At 45.0% G+C, this 14,001-nt stretch overlaps 1 protein-coding gene across 3 annotated transcripts; it reads right to left on the bottom strand.

The window, feature by feature from the left end:
- Positions 1-2,280: 2,280 nt before the first annotated feature.
- On the bottom strand, positions 2,281-11,245 carry LOC123070063 (inactive protein kinase SELMODRAFT_444075). 3 transcript variants are annotated; one of them, XM_044493083.1, is made up of 10 exons: positions 11,227-11,245; positions 6,228-6,476; positions 5,801-5,940; positions 5,489-5,583; positions 4,383-5,395; positions 4,033-4,196; positions 3,452-3,528; positions 3,228-3,375; positions 2,826-2,975; positions 2,281-2,724 (listed from the first exon to the last, which is right to left on the bottom strand). In XM_044493083.1, exons 2-10 carry the CDS (start codon positions 6,454-6,456, stop codon positions 2,491-2,493), a joined length of 2,250 nt encoding a protein of 749 aa, XP_044349018.1. In that variant the 5' UTR covers positions 6,457-6,476; positions 11,227-11,245; the 3' UTR covers positions 2,281-2,490. The 3 variants fall into 3 exon arrangements, with proteins under 3 accessions (XP_044349018.1, XP_044349016.1, XP_044349017.1); XM_044493081.1 differs by lacking the exon at positions 11,227-11,245 and adding an exon at positions 7,371-7,663; XM_044493082.1 differs by lacking the exon at positions 11,227-11,245 and adding an exon at positions 6,628-6,879.
- Between the last annotated feature and the right edge of the window lie 2,756 nt (positions 11,246-14,001).

Here is a 14,001-nt window from a genome sequence, read left to right as displayed (position 1 = left end):
AAAAAAATTGAATAAATCATAAATGTTTCGTTTTGTAGTCTGTGAAAATTTCAATCCATTTGGACGTATCGTTTGTGAATAAACTTTATTTATTTATTTGAGCTTAGAAGGTTGTTAAATCACAAAAGCATACATCCAAATGGGTTGAAACTTTCTCAGAATATAAAAGAGGTAATATCTCCCGGAGTCACATGACTTGCGTATAATGTTCATTTTGGTGCTAAAACTTTGAAAGTACGGATTTGTGGTTATTCAACTCGCGTTCTCGTGCAAATACGGTGCTTCCTCTCACATCTAGTCGTATGGCCAGCTCACATGGTGTGCCAACTTGGCGGAGGCCCACTTGCCCGTGGCTAAAGTACACACGGCGTTGTGTGACTATAGCATGCAGGATTTTTTAGAAAACCCCCTTGCAATTTGTTTAATTGTGCACAAAAGGCCTCAAATATAATGAAAAAATGGGACAATGAGGTTCAAACCCATGACCTGTTACTAAAAGGTAGGCGTACAACGATCACACCAGCACCGGTTCACGTTGAACATCTGGAACTAAACTTTATTTAACAATACACAAAAAGCCGATAAATAGGCCCATATGTCTAATGGGATACTAACAACGGGTTAGGCTAAACATGTAATTAAGCTAATTTACGCAGGGCCCATCCGTCCGTGTGTTAGATTGAAGTTTGGTCGCATGGATAATTTTGCAGAAAAATAGGGGAACGAACGGAATCAATTTCTTGACTTCAAGCGTGTTAGTGCACGAGCCAACCACAACACCAAGTACATGTTACTACCCACAAAGAGGAACATTTAATTATTTTATATTTTTGCAATGACGACTACTCATATTCCTGTTTTTCTCTCTCGGACCGAATTTCTGATAACTTATTTAAACTTTTTTGTCAAACTAAATACTTTTAGATGTTAAAAAATGAAATCAAAATTCATTTCAAAATTTTAGGCAAAAAAACTAGAATTGTTGAGATATTTTGAAACCCGGATTTTCCAGCCCCTTCCGAAAAAAAGGGAACAAAAAAAAATCGCTTGCAGAAAAGTTTTGTACGTAATAGATTAAACATTATATATTTTCCCCTCAAAAAAGGAAAAAAATTATATGTTTTGACGGCTTTTCTTGGCCCAAAAAGGCAATATTTTCTGGAAACCCAAGAAAAAAGGAGTCTAGAAAAAGAAGTACGTACATTGTATATGAGGTCAGGAGTTCGAATAGTCATGAGTATGTAGTCGGTGTAGTTGTTAGCTAGTGTGTGCACTGTATATAAGGTCGGGAGTTTGAAACAAAATTGTGCACGCCGCATAGAGCAGCTCTAATCACTAACAGGGGGGCCGTAGCCACGTTGTCGTGTCACATAAGCGCAGGATACGTCTGAATACGAGCGAAGTGACTGTATTTACACGAGAACCCAAGTTAAATGACTATAAATCTGTATTTTTAAAGTTTTAGCACCAAACTGAATGTAGAACGGTTATGTGACTTTCGGTGATATTACCACAATATAAAATGAAACATTTATGATTTATTGGATTTTTTTTCAAATTTTTTCTGAACACTTAAAAAATTCAGGTTTGGAAAATGGGTCAATCTGGTACGTCAGGTATTTAATGGATGGCTGATAGAGGAACGCTAAGTTATGGCGAGACTTAACATCACGAAGCCAGAAGCTGCGTCCTGCATATACAACCCAGCCTCCCAGGTTCAAGTCATCTCAAATGCGAGTTTGTGTTCTTATAGAAATGGCAGAATTGTATATCTCTTTTTTCAGCAAAGAGAGCAAAAAAATTACGTTGAAAGTGGAGGATCAAGATCCTTGGATACAAGAAGGTCCCTCAGCATACTGTTGGTTGGTCCACAGGGAGTAGTACAAGAAGACCCTTGAATAGTCGCACGCACCCCCACCGGCCACACTGACACTGCTGCGTACTATCTCCGTCCAAGATTTTCGAGCTGCCATATGCACAAACATAACAGCTCAGGGCCCCTCTCCTCTCCTCCGATCAGTGTGAGGCAACTATTCATGCCATGTGACCTTGCTGAGAACCAACTGATTACATGCACCCCCGAAAGAAAAGAATAAGAAAAATACCACCACAAAACAAAACAACGCCATGATTGATTGACAAACAGCGGGCAATGCCCCCGAAGCCCAGTAGGCGCAGCAGTGCGGAGACCACATCGAGATCTACAAACGGCACACATTGCATGGCTGCCATTCTCATCGGGATGACCGACGATTGCAAATAGTTATCACAACTGAGATCTTCGCACAACTAAATGTCATTTCAGGTCACATTTCGTCGGCTGATACACAAAAGAAGAGCTAACTCAGAGCTCAATATACTTGTAAACCTATTGACATTCCTACTATACACCAGGACAAGGTAGCAGCAAAAGCTTTGGGTCTACGATTACTCAAAAGCAGAGGGCGAGGGAATAATACATAATTGAGTTGCTAAGGGAAGGGAAGAGCATTAATATCGGTTAGAGATGCTCTTCTTGTCTCGGTCCCAGGCAGCCCTCAAAGCGTCATAAGATTGTTGTTTCCTTCCAACCACTCGCTGCGAATCTTGCCGGGCTGGGCTGCTGTAGTCCTGATAATGCTGTTGATCATTTGCCTTTCGCCAGCTCCTGCTCGCAGAATCGCTACTTGGGGCCGAAACGGAGACGGAATCGACAACCATGTCGCCCTCGAGCAAGCGAAGAACCTAAAAGAAAGATATGGAAAAATGGTACAAGTTGCCAAAATTTAGTTTCCCAACAGGCATTTACACAAAATAACTCAAGGCCGAGCCCAGAAAGAACTTACATGAGACATGCGAGGCCTTGAATGAGGATCACGTCGTATGCACAGGTTTGCGGCATGCAACATGCAACGGACCTCATTTTCGCTGTATCGGTCCCCCAAGCATGGGTCTATGAGCTCGTCGACTGCATTATCCTCCAAGAGATGGCGTGCCTATCATACATAAAAACTTCATTAATACTCCAATCACACCGTGCACGCAGTTTTGACATAGCAGCACTAGCATTGTAGCCAACTCTGAAATCCTTGGGCATAAGTTTTATTAGTCAAAAAGACTTGATTGCGATTTCGCAACAAAAACTATGACAACTTGCAAGAAGATGGAGGCAATAGACCATATATCATTAACACCAACCTTAAGCGTGCTAACTATGCAAAAAGGAGTCGTCTTACAAAGAAACTCACCCATTCAGTTAGAAACTGTTGGCCCTTAGGTCGGCTAATGTCAACAGCCTTGCGCCCAGTGACAAGTTCTACCAACACGACACCAAAACTGTATACATCAGCCTTCTCTGTTATTTGTCCACTCTGCGCATACTCTGGTGCCAGATAACTGCAAAAGTCGCTAAGAATCATTGAGTGCTCCAAATTACTTAAGGTGACAAATTATTGGAAATTCCAGTACATACCCAAATGTGCCGATGACTCTTGTTTCAACACCCATGTCTCCATCGGGTTGCCATCGTGCTAGACCAAAATCTCCAACCTATCAGAACATGATTGAAAACATACAACCCTGTCAGGAAATTATATGCTTGGTGGTCATGCATAATACTCCCTCCGTTCCTAAATATTTGTCTTTTTAGAGATTGCAAATGGACTACCACATACGGATGTATATAGACATATTTTAGAGTGTAGATTCACTCATTTTGCTTCGCATGTAGTCACTTGTTGGAATCTCTAGAAAGACAAATATTTAGAGACGGAGGGAGTATAAGACTGGATAATGGCATAATTAAAAAAAAGGTATCTGTAAGATAATACTGGGGAAGTTAAACAGAAAGTATTGCAATTTAATCAAATTTACACAAGACAAGACGCTATTATGGTCTAGAAAAGTGCAGTTACAAGATAGGCCAACCCAATTAAGTATACAGAATGGCTTCATCCATCAGGCACACAAATTTAACATCATATCTGGAAAGACGTTCAATGCAATCCCAGAGGACAAATGCCAATTAGTAAATTCCAATAGCGCAGTCCATACCAGAGGTTCAAAATCATGTGTGACAAGGATGTTGTTTGGTCTCATGTCCCGATGGATAATGCAGCCAACTCTACATTCCTCGTGTAGATACCGCAACCCTCGAGCAGCACCAACAGCAATCTTTTGTCTAGCTGCCCATTCCAGTGTGTCTTTATTATTGCGACCTGAAAGATATTTCACAAACAGCTTAACAGGTAAACAAACATAGATTTATTGCAATATCACTAACTTTTGCTTGCTACTGGTAAAAGGCAGAACAACAATATGCATGTAATGAATACTAAGTGCCATAGTGAGCCTGCAGACTGGAAAATGTGTCTATACAGACATGCAAGAGAGAAAAATCATACCATAAAGATGTGAGTCCAAGGATCCATTGCAGATGTACTCATAAACCAGTAAACGCCTCCTTTCCTCAACACAAAAACCAATGAGCATTACAACATTACGGTGTTGTGCACAACTCAGAACTTCCACCTCTGAGCAAAATTCAACATCACCCTGGGAACTAGCAAGCTTATGTTGCTTGACAGCAATTGCCTGACCATCAGGAAGGACGCCTCGATGAACAGATCCAAATCCACCTTCAGCCAGGAAATTTGCCTGGGAGAAACCACCCGTTGCAAGTTCAAGTTCAGCGTAACTAAACCACCGAGGAGGTTTCCCAAACACAGGAGCCTTGTGCTGACATATCGAACACAATGGAGGCGGCCCAGGAGGTGCGCTCCTTGCTAACGAGACAGCGTCCCTGACATTTCCTCTAAAGTTTAAGTCTGATCTGCTTCTCATAGAACTTATTTCATGCAAAAGATCTAACTTGGAGATCTTCTCAAGCAAAGTATCTGCAGTTGGGGTGCGAGTTTTTCGTGGCGGTTTTGAGGATGCAGATCCCTGTAGAATTTCGACCATCCATGGCTGAAGCGAGAAGGTTGCTGAGGGACTCAATATTTCACTGTCGGTATCAGAAATATTGACATCCGAATGCTGGATCTTATCCTTTGTTGCTTGTACCTCTTTCTTTAGAGAAACAGTTGTTTCAGAAGCACAAAATGGAGAAGTCCCTGGATCTGAACTTGAGACTGAGGATGTTCCCGCTTCGGTACTTCCAAAAGGCGTCTCTAAGTCTGGGCTGCTATTTGGTGTTACAGCTGGTCCTCGAACTGAACTCCGCGGCTCCTTTACATCAGTTGCTGTTTTACCAACAGAACTATCCAACACTGCTGGAAGTGAACAGGATCCTTTGGACTCTTTATCGGGAGATCCCATAAGATTCAGACGGAGAACTTTAGGCTGAGAACGCTTCATGACAACAATGTTGCACTGTAACTCTTCCATGCAACGCTTCTCTTCATGCTTCAACTCCCTAAGAGCAGCAGCATGGGCAGCTAAGCAAAGAGAAAACACAAGATACCTGAACGTACAAAAGAAAATTACAGTAATAAGTGTTGATCATTACTTATCTAGCACAACCCAGCTTGCTTGTGCTCGCTTAGATTCAGCAGCTACGACACCAGGAGGAGATCCAGAAACAACCTTAACCTTAACATTTATCTGCACAAATGAGAATCGTCATAAAAAAGATTGCAGTGTGTGATAGGAGTCAAGAAAACATGTACAGAAGCATTAACAGTGATCCTGATTAGCCTGCTGGCTACCGATTGTTATTCTGTCACTTCATCAATAAAGCTCCCATTTTCGTTTCGAAAAAAATATAAAGCTCCCATTTTCACCGCACAAAAAAAAAACATGTACAGAAGCATGTACAAACCTTGCTTGCATCATAAACATCATGAAGTTTGAGCATCATTTGGGAACACAGCTCTGAGACATCTGACTTCTGATCCAACATGGTCTTATGGCCACTTGCGCAATCTCCCGCAAATAGAGGAAAGCCCCAGAACTTCCTGCCTGAAAGAGGGAAACCATAGTGCATTGAAGCCACTACCACAAAATTCAAAACTCAACCCAGAACTCGTGGAAGCTACTGGACAAAGTGCAGCAACTTCAGTGATCATGGTAACAGAAGAGTTTAGAGACCAATGATGGCAACCCATATATGCATTTAGCTGTGCAACTAATGTGCATATAGGATGCACTATTATAGCTAAGCCCCCAAAACAACACGGCAGTACAACAAAAAGTAGAAAAGTGCATTTGCGAAGGACGGATAGGATTGCAAGGAAAGGAAACAATACCAGAGCTCTGTGCCGGGATGACAACGAGGAGTATGATGCTGCCGCCGGGCTGCACGACGTGCGTCAAAGCCCAGACGATGGCTGTCTTGGAGATCTCCCTAATGGCAGCACGCACCGCCACCACCACCTTCTCCTCAGCAGCAGCAGCAGCCGGTGCGCCCTTGTCAGCCACGGCCTTCCCCTTCCTCTGCTGCAACAGCAGTTGCTGCTGCTTGATAGAGCTAGCCATCACCTCCTCTCCAGCGATGCCTACAAATCAAGAAGCTCCCCCTAAACAGCTGAACCACGGAAGTGCTGGCCAAACCCAAGAAGCAAACAAGTAGGGAGTAGTAATGCCTAGTGCAAACAACGCAACAACCAGCCCCAAGTGCTTAAATGCAGATGAGATAGGAGGAGCTACCTCCCTGACAGTTGCCAGCGGCGTTGGACACCGAACTCTGTTGAGAGAACCAAAAGGCAGCCAAAGACCAGTAAAGATGGCGGCAAGGCAGTAAAAAGGAGACGGCCTTTCCCCCTCAGCTGGGTCCCGGATTCTCGACGACCAAGCTCAAGCTGCTGCGGATTGAGAGAAAGATCGCCCACTTTATGGCTGGCCGCAGAGCGGGCGCCACTGCCGCCTGTGAATGTCCTCGCCTCCACTGTAGCCGGAATAGGGACACGGGGAAGGGGAGAGAGCTCCAGCTCCAGCTCGCTCTCGCTGTCTGGGATGAGACGACGAGGTGACCCCGCCTCCCCGTTGCGCCAAACCGGTCAGATTGCACAGTGCCGCCTCGTCCTCCCAGCCTACACGATTCCCAGCACGCCGTAGGAATCCCCAAATCATTGAAAAATCGTTCGAATCTTCGCACAGATCTCGCCGCGCTCTCCGCCTCGAAATTGGCCTCCACGACCACGAGTGGGACAAAATGGAGTCAGTTTCTACGGAAATTTCCCCATTCCACCATATGCAAGCAGATCTCCGACGCGATATTTGACTCGCATTGCCTTCCATAAACGAACACCTACTCTTCCCAAATACCCGGGAAACTTGCCCGCCATACCAGGGCGGAGTTCGGGGGCATCTGAACCGACGCGAATCGAAGCTATTCAATCAAAAACGAAAACGACAGCTCAATCAAAATGGGGGGAAGAGAAGAGACCCACCGAGAAGAGAAGACGAGGAGCGCCCGGCCCGACCCGCCGCCGGAGAAGACGACCAAGAGGAAGCTCCGCCTCGCGCGCTGCCGCCACCCCTACGACCTGGGTACGATGCGAAACCTAGGGCGCTATAGTGCCGTACGCGTGGGAGCGGGGGCGGGTGGAGGCGGTGGCCATTAAAGACCCAAGGAGCGCAAGCAATTAAACCTCCATTGCTGTGCGTGACGCTAACCTCTTCAGGCTTCAGTTCCTACTTCCTACTAGTGGTACCGTCGTTCGCCGTCCAGGAGTAGCTACCCGTTCTACCCTCCAGCCTTGGTCGCATTAACGGCGCTGCCACTCAAATGCAACGCGTTTGAAAACCGGTCGGCGTCGCCGGCCATCTGATTGGGATCGGACGGCCAAGGAGTCTCACAGGATTGAATGCGGCTCAGGGTGCTGTCTCGTGAGCAGACGGTCCCAGCTTCCAGGTGGGGACCACGCGACAGTGTCAGGCAGTGCACGGCCCCGGCGTGGTCCCGGTGCACGAGGAGGGCGCTGACATGGTCCTGGTGGGCCATCGCCGTCTCCTCCTTCCTACTCCTACAGGGTTGATCTGATTTCTGAACTTTTGCTGCAGTTTGGCGGAAAATTTCCCAGCCTTTTTACAGGCTTTTCTTCCCTTGGATGGATGCAGCAACCCGTAGGGGCTACCTTGTATAGGGACTTGCATGTTTTTTTGTGTTTATTGTGTGTTGTACTTTCCATTGCGATGTGATGTGAGAGCAGTGGTACTATCGACCAACGGATGCTATGGGTTAAAACAAGTAAAAGGTGACAAGGCTATGGGTTAAAACACTTTTTACGTACTTTTATCTACTTCCTTCATCCGAAAATAGTCGTCGGAGAAATGAATATATCTAGATGTATTTTAGTTCTAAATACATTTATTTTTATGCATTTATTCGACAAGTATTTCCGGACAGAAGGAGTAGGTGCAAAACGTTCTTGCCTTGGCCATTCGACTGGAAGAAAATGAAAACATGACCCAGGTAGATTGTTTATAGATGATATCACTACACTACAAGAATATTAATACTACATATCAAAGTTGTATTAGAGCTGCATTATTTAATTTGAATCAGAAAGAGTATTATATACTCTCTCCGTTCCTAAATACTTGTCTTTCTAGTCATTTTAACAAGTGACTACATACAGAGCAAAATGAGTGAATCTACACTCTAAAACATGTCTACATACATCCGTATGTAGTAGTCATTCAAAATGTCTAGAAAGACAAATATTTAGGAACGGAGGAAGTAGTACTGTATTATCTAAGTGAGCATGCAAAGAGCCGTGTACCGTTGGCGACGCCCAAAGATGATTGCAACCAACAGTTTGGCTATGTGCGTAGCGTTTTAACAAATCAATTATCTACCTATGTGTCAGCGTGTGTAGTGTGTGTATAAGAAAATTGATGAGCTCCGGCTGTCCTTTGAAATATAACGCCGATGTCCCCAGCCAAGTGGTAGTGCCGTAGTGGTAGTACGTTTCAGACAATTCAGTGGCCCTCCGATCCGTAGTATAGTAGGTTTGTAGGTACGTGCAGTTAACCGTCCACATTGAATCAAGAATCATGATAGGTTTGTTCTTGTCTGCCTTGTAACACTACTTTGCACGCTAAACGTACAATATGTGTCCCCACCAAACCCAGCACCGAAGAGCCATCTGCGCAGTAACAACATCAACAAGAAATACTCACTATCCTTTCAAATTAAATACTCGCGACACATAAATGGACGTGTAGAGGATATCCAAAAAAATGGAGGTGTAGAATAGATTGACAGGCTCCTCCCCAAAGAAAAGAAAAGGCTAGGTTTCCTCCGTCTTCTGCCGACTCCGCCACCGGTCCGCCTTGTCTCGGTAGCCTTAGGGCCATGGCGGCGCCGGTGGATCTCGGCCCTTGCCGACGGGTGGGCTCCGTCTTTAGATGTTCCTTCAAGTTTTGTTAGGGTTTATGTCCCGTTCAGGAAGACGAGATGGCGGCGGCTTTCTGAAGATGAAATAAGGTTCTCCCGGCCTAGTCCCCGTTTCGGTGGTGCGTCTAGCATTGTCGGTGGGCGTGTGGAGGCGTGTCTCCGGTGGATCTGTCATTGGTGGATTTGCTCGGATCTTGTCGTAGTTCGTCTACGTTCGTGCGTCTTCAGGTTGGATCCTTCTGATATATGCTACTCTCCAACGACGGCGGTTGTTGTTTTGGTGCGTTGGCCCTATGGGGCCTTAGTACGATGACTTCCCGACTGTCTACTACAACAAGGTTTGTTCGGCTTCAGCGAGGGAGGGGCGATGACGACGGCGCGCTTTCGGCTCGCTTCAGTGCTTATAGTCGTTACTAGATGGTCTATGGATCTGGATGTAATTTTTATTATTTTGAGTGTTCGTTGTACTATCATGATTGAAGATGAATAGATTATATTAGAAGTTTTTCGCAAAAAATGAAGAGATGACTTTTGGCCCCGAAGTTCTGATGGCTTCTTTACTTTATGGCGCATGCTACGTGTCGGTTAGCAGATTTTTTTAAAGATCTGCTCGGTCGCTGGTCATCCTATCTGCACATGTGCTGATCATCGCGTTGCTCGCGACATGTTCTTGTAACAAGAGTATTATTGCCAAAAAGCTATGTGGCTCGCGCAACAAGAGTCTTGTTCTTGCAATAGCAACAGGCCTTTGTTGCACACAAAAATTCATCTCAGCTCTAGGCCCCTTGTCATAATGCCATCATTCACCGCCACCTGCCGGATCCGCCTCCGGTGTGTTCTGGTGGAGCAGATCGGTGTCCGAGGGAAACCTTGGCTGCCTTAGGCTGACCGGCAGCGGCGACGCCGATTTTTGGCGCCGCTTTCCTCCTTGGGGGCGTTGCTGAGGGCACCATCTCTCCTCTTCAACCCATGTCCGGGTGAAAGCCCAAGATCCGATGCGGATCGGGCGTCGGCGGCGCCCTAGGCACCGTAACCTTCCTGGAGGCGACGCCAAGGACATTGGGATCGGATGGAAGGGTCTGCAGGTGAGGGATGGGGGTGTGCTGCCTCCTTTCGGTGGAGCGGTGTTTCGTTCTACATATTCTTGGCGGCGGCTCTTGGCGGCATGGAGCAGCGGAGGCTTGGCGTCAGATGTGTGGTGACGGACACGCGCAGGAGGTCGACGCTGTCTGGCGTCGTGGTGGCGTCGGCGGCAGCGAGACCGAGCAAGACAGTTACAACAGTACAGCTCTGAAGATGGATATGTGGTAGGTGGTTGTGGCGGCCTCATACCCGGCGGCCGGCTTGGTTGAGGAGCACGCCGGACTGGTGGGTGCCCATACCCGGCAGGCGTCCAGGTTGGGACCTCAGATCTTAGATGTTAGGTTTGGCTGCGAGGTCTGCTTGGTATTAGGCCCAAACCATCAGCGCCCCTTCATCAGTTAGATAGGAGTAGCGACAGAGGTTGCGAAGATGGTGGCTTTGATCTTACTGTTGTACAACTTTATAAAATTTTGTGCTAATAATTAATAAAGTGGTCATATGCATCGACCAGATGCAGAGGCCGGGGGCATTCCTCCTTTTCGAAAAAAAAATTCACCACCACCATTTGCAACACCGTTGTTCCAACGGAGCGCACAACGGCTCCCGGAAGAGCATGCGGAGAGCACCGAACCAGCTCATGGGCATGCATCGGCCCATACGGGCATGCTGGAGCACAAGGCGCAACTGGGGAGTGGGGACTCGCCGGCAGCGCGGGCCGTCAAATCTGTTCCACGGCGGCCTTGGCGCTCGGCGCCGAGCTTGATTCCAAGCGAGGCGAGGCCTACAACAACGGTAGAGGGGAAAGGAGCGGCACAACTCACCGGGCTCGAACAAGTAGTCGTGGATGTCGGGGAAGCGGCAGTTGAGATGAAACGGCGGCTGATGGAGAGTTGGAATCAACCGGTTTGAGGAGAAGCCTTTGCAATAATGGTAATGTTACGCTCTTTTCTTTCCAATAGGAGGCAATTTGTAAAGGTGTGGAGATGGTCACAAGCCTTCCGGTCAGAAATGGGTATGATGGATGTGCGGGTGGTCGAAACGCACAACTCCGTTAGTCGAGTGGATGCTAGTATTTTCGTTATCTTTTTTTTCCTTCAAGATATTAGGTTTCAAGTTCCACCCAAAAATGAAGATAGTCTCACATGTAAACATGGGAATGCAATATGGCGCTGCAAAATTTCATGAAAACAATTTTCATTCATGATTGACCCACAATAACCGTAGAAAGGGGGCTCCTAAAGCAAAATTTAGTGCTACAAATTTGAGTATTCACCTGCTCGATTTCCCCCTTCCATAGCGATTTGTGCATACTTAATTTTCCTTTTACTTGATGCCAGAAATTATTATTTTTTTCCCGAGATCATGGGAACTCAAGATCACTTAGGGCCCTTTTGATTCAAAGATTTTTCATAGGAATTTTCGAGGATTATAATCCTTAGGATTTTTCCCTTTGTTGGTTGTTTGAATTATATGATTGAATCATATAGGAATTTTTTCTAAGGTTTTCTTTGTACTATTTCCCATAGGATTTCTAGCATCCACTCAAACCTCTTTGGGGGAACCTTTATTTTTTCTATGATGCAATCGAACAACGGAAAATCATGTAGGATTGAGATGCCATGACATTTCAATCCTATGTTTTCCCTGTTCCCGTGTTTTTAGAATCCTACGAATAAAAGAAGCCCTTATTGTCATATGTGATTTTTGATTGATATTGATTGCTCTATATATTGCCAGCTAATTTGTGTGCAACTACACCTAATGCTTTTTGTCACAGAAAAACTTACATTAATTTTAAAGTATCTCCTCCATTTACATATGCTCCTTTATGAAATTAAAGCCAAAAGGTTGTTTGTCATTTTAGGAGTAAACATTTGAGCTACACAATTACATCAACTTTGAAAAAACATGTCACGGACAATTGGATATTGTGTGGTAGAGAGATCCCTCGCTCCCAAGCTCAATAATCCGCAAATTACTGGGTATCCTAAATCCAGCCTTTGAAAAATGGGCTCCAAGTGGTGACAATCAAAAAGTATATAAATGTCACCACGGGCAGGCCATACAATGTCATTGAGGCCTTCTTGTGGTACATGTTGATGTTTGAGTCGGACCTTGCAAATAAATATAACTACAAGAATCCAGAAGCACCTCAGATTTTGCTTAAAATCTTGAATATATCTGCAACCACCGCTTGAATTTGTGGATCAACATTTATATTACTTGTTTGAAATTAGTCAAAACTTGGACTTCAACATATTATCTCAATGAAACATTTTAACATGCATATTCAAAGACATTTAACATTAACAACAAAACACAATCCTAAACAAGAATACACAATTGTTTCTAGCATCATATACCTTGTTCCACGCATGTGCCGTGACTAGAAAGTTGGGTGTTGGAACGTTGCAACAATAGAAGGTAATGTGCGTCAATTGATGTAGAGTCCAAAAAGGCATTTCTCCTCATTTTCTGAAAAAACACTCCAACTAACACAAATAAGTAAAGAGCCCTGGAAGTAGTAAACCTATGCATACTCACTATTGCAGGATGTTGCTAATGCGACACTACGATCACAGACCCTTCGATGAAACTGTGTGAAATGCAATAATCGCAAACAGTGGTATAAAAAAATGTCAAAAAAGGTGCAAAATGTTTGCAATGACAGATGCATCAAACAAGGTTCATATTTTGGTTGTGTGTGTGATTCAGGGCATACGGTTCAGTTCAGTTAACTGTTTGCGATGAGGATGAACAAAAGAAACGGGCTGCCACATGAAGGTGTGTGCGATGTAGAGCATATGGTTCACTCGGATGAACTGTTTGTGCTGAGGCAGAACAACGGGAACGGGTAGCCGTATGAAGGTGTGTGCGATATATGGCATACAGTTCACTCGGATGAATTGTTTGCGTTGAGCCAAGAGAACAGAAACGGTTTAACTTAACAAAATGTGTGTGATACGCGGCAAACAAGTCTGTAATCGGAAATGTGTGGGAAGACCGATAACAAAACAGACGAGTCTTGTTAACAAGCCGTGTGGGTTGTGAGAAAACGATTGCTGGTATATAATTATCTGTGATTGATGAAATCATCACCGACGGGTTCCATTGTTTAGTCCGTGTGCGATGTGATTTGCTCTAATCTACATATCATCAATATATATATATATTTAAAAAGACAATATTGCATAACCAAATTAAGCATACAATTACACAAATGACTACACACATAACATTTTCACACACCAAAGTAAGCAATTACATGCATACTAAACTAGGAGAAACAAGGATCTAATCATCTACTTCTTGTTGCGACGACTCTTGCCATTGCTCTGCTTCCGGCTGGATCCCTGGCTGTTTGGGGAAGGAGGCACTTCTTCATGTCAATGATCCGCTTGTATATGTCGTAGCACGTGTACGCCTTCTTGGTTGCGTACACGACGTGAGCTTTGTCGAGTTTCTCCATCCAGACCGAGTGCCAGGCACGCTTGTTTTTGTTGCATGAATCCTTCATGTCCCTCTCCTCCACATAGGCAAGATTGCCATGAAGCAGGCTATAAGCCCACTATTGTAGTACTTTCTCTTAGCGGCAT

This window comes from Triticum aestivum, chromosome 3B, assembly GCF_018294505.1.
Source record: "Triticum aestivum cultivar Chinese Spring chromosome 3B, IWGSC CS RefSeq v2.1, whole genome shotgun sequence".
In the NCBI taxonomy this organism is placed as follows: domain Eukaryota; kingdom Viridiplantae; phylum Streptophyta; class Magnoliopsida; order Poales; family Poaceae; genus Triticum; species Triticum aestivum.
This window is presented reverse-complemented; position numbering and strand designations above follow the sequence as displayed.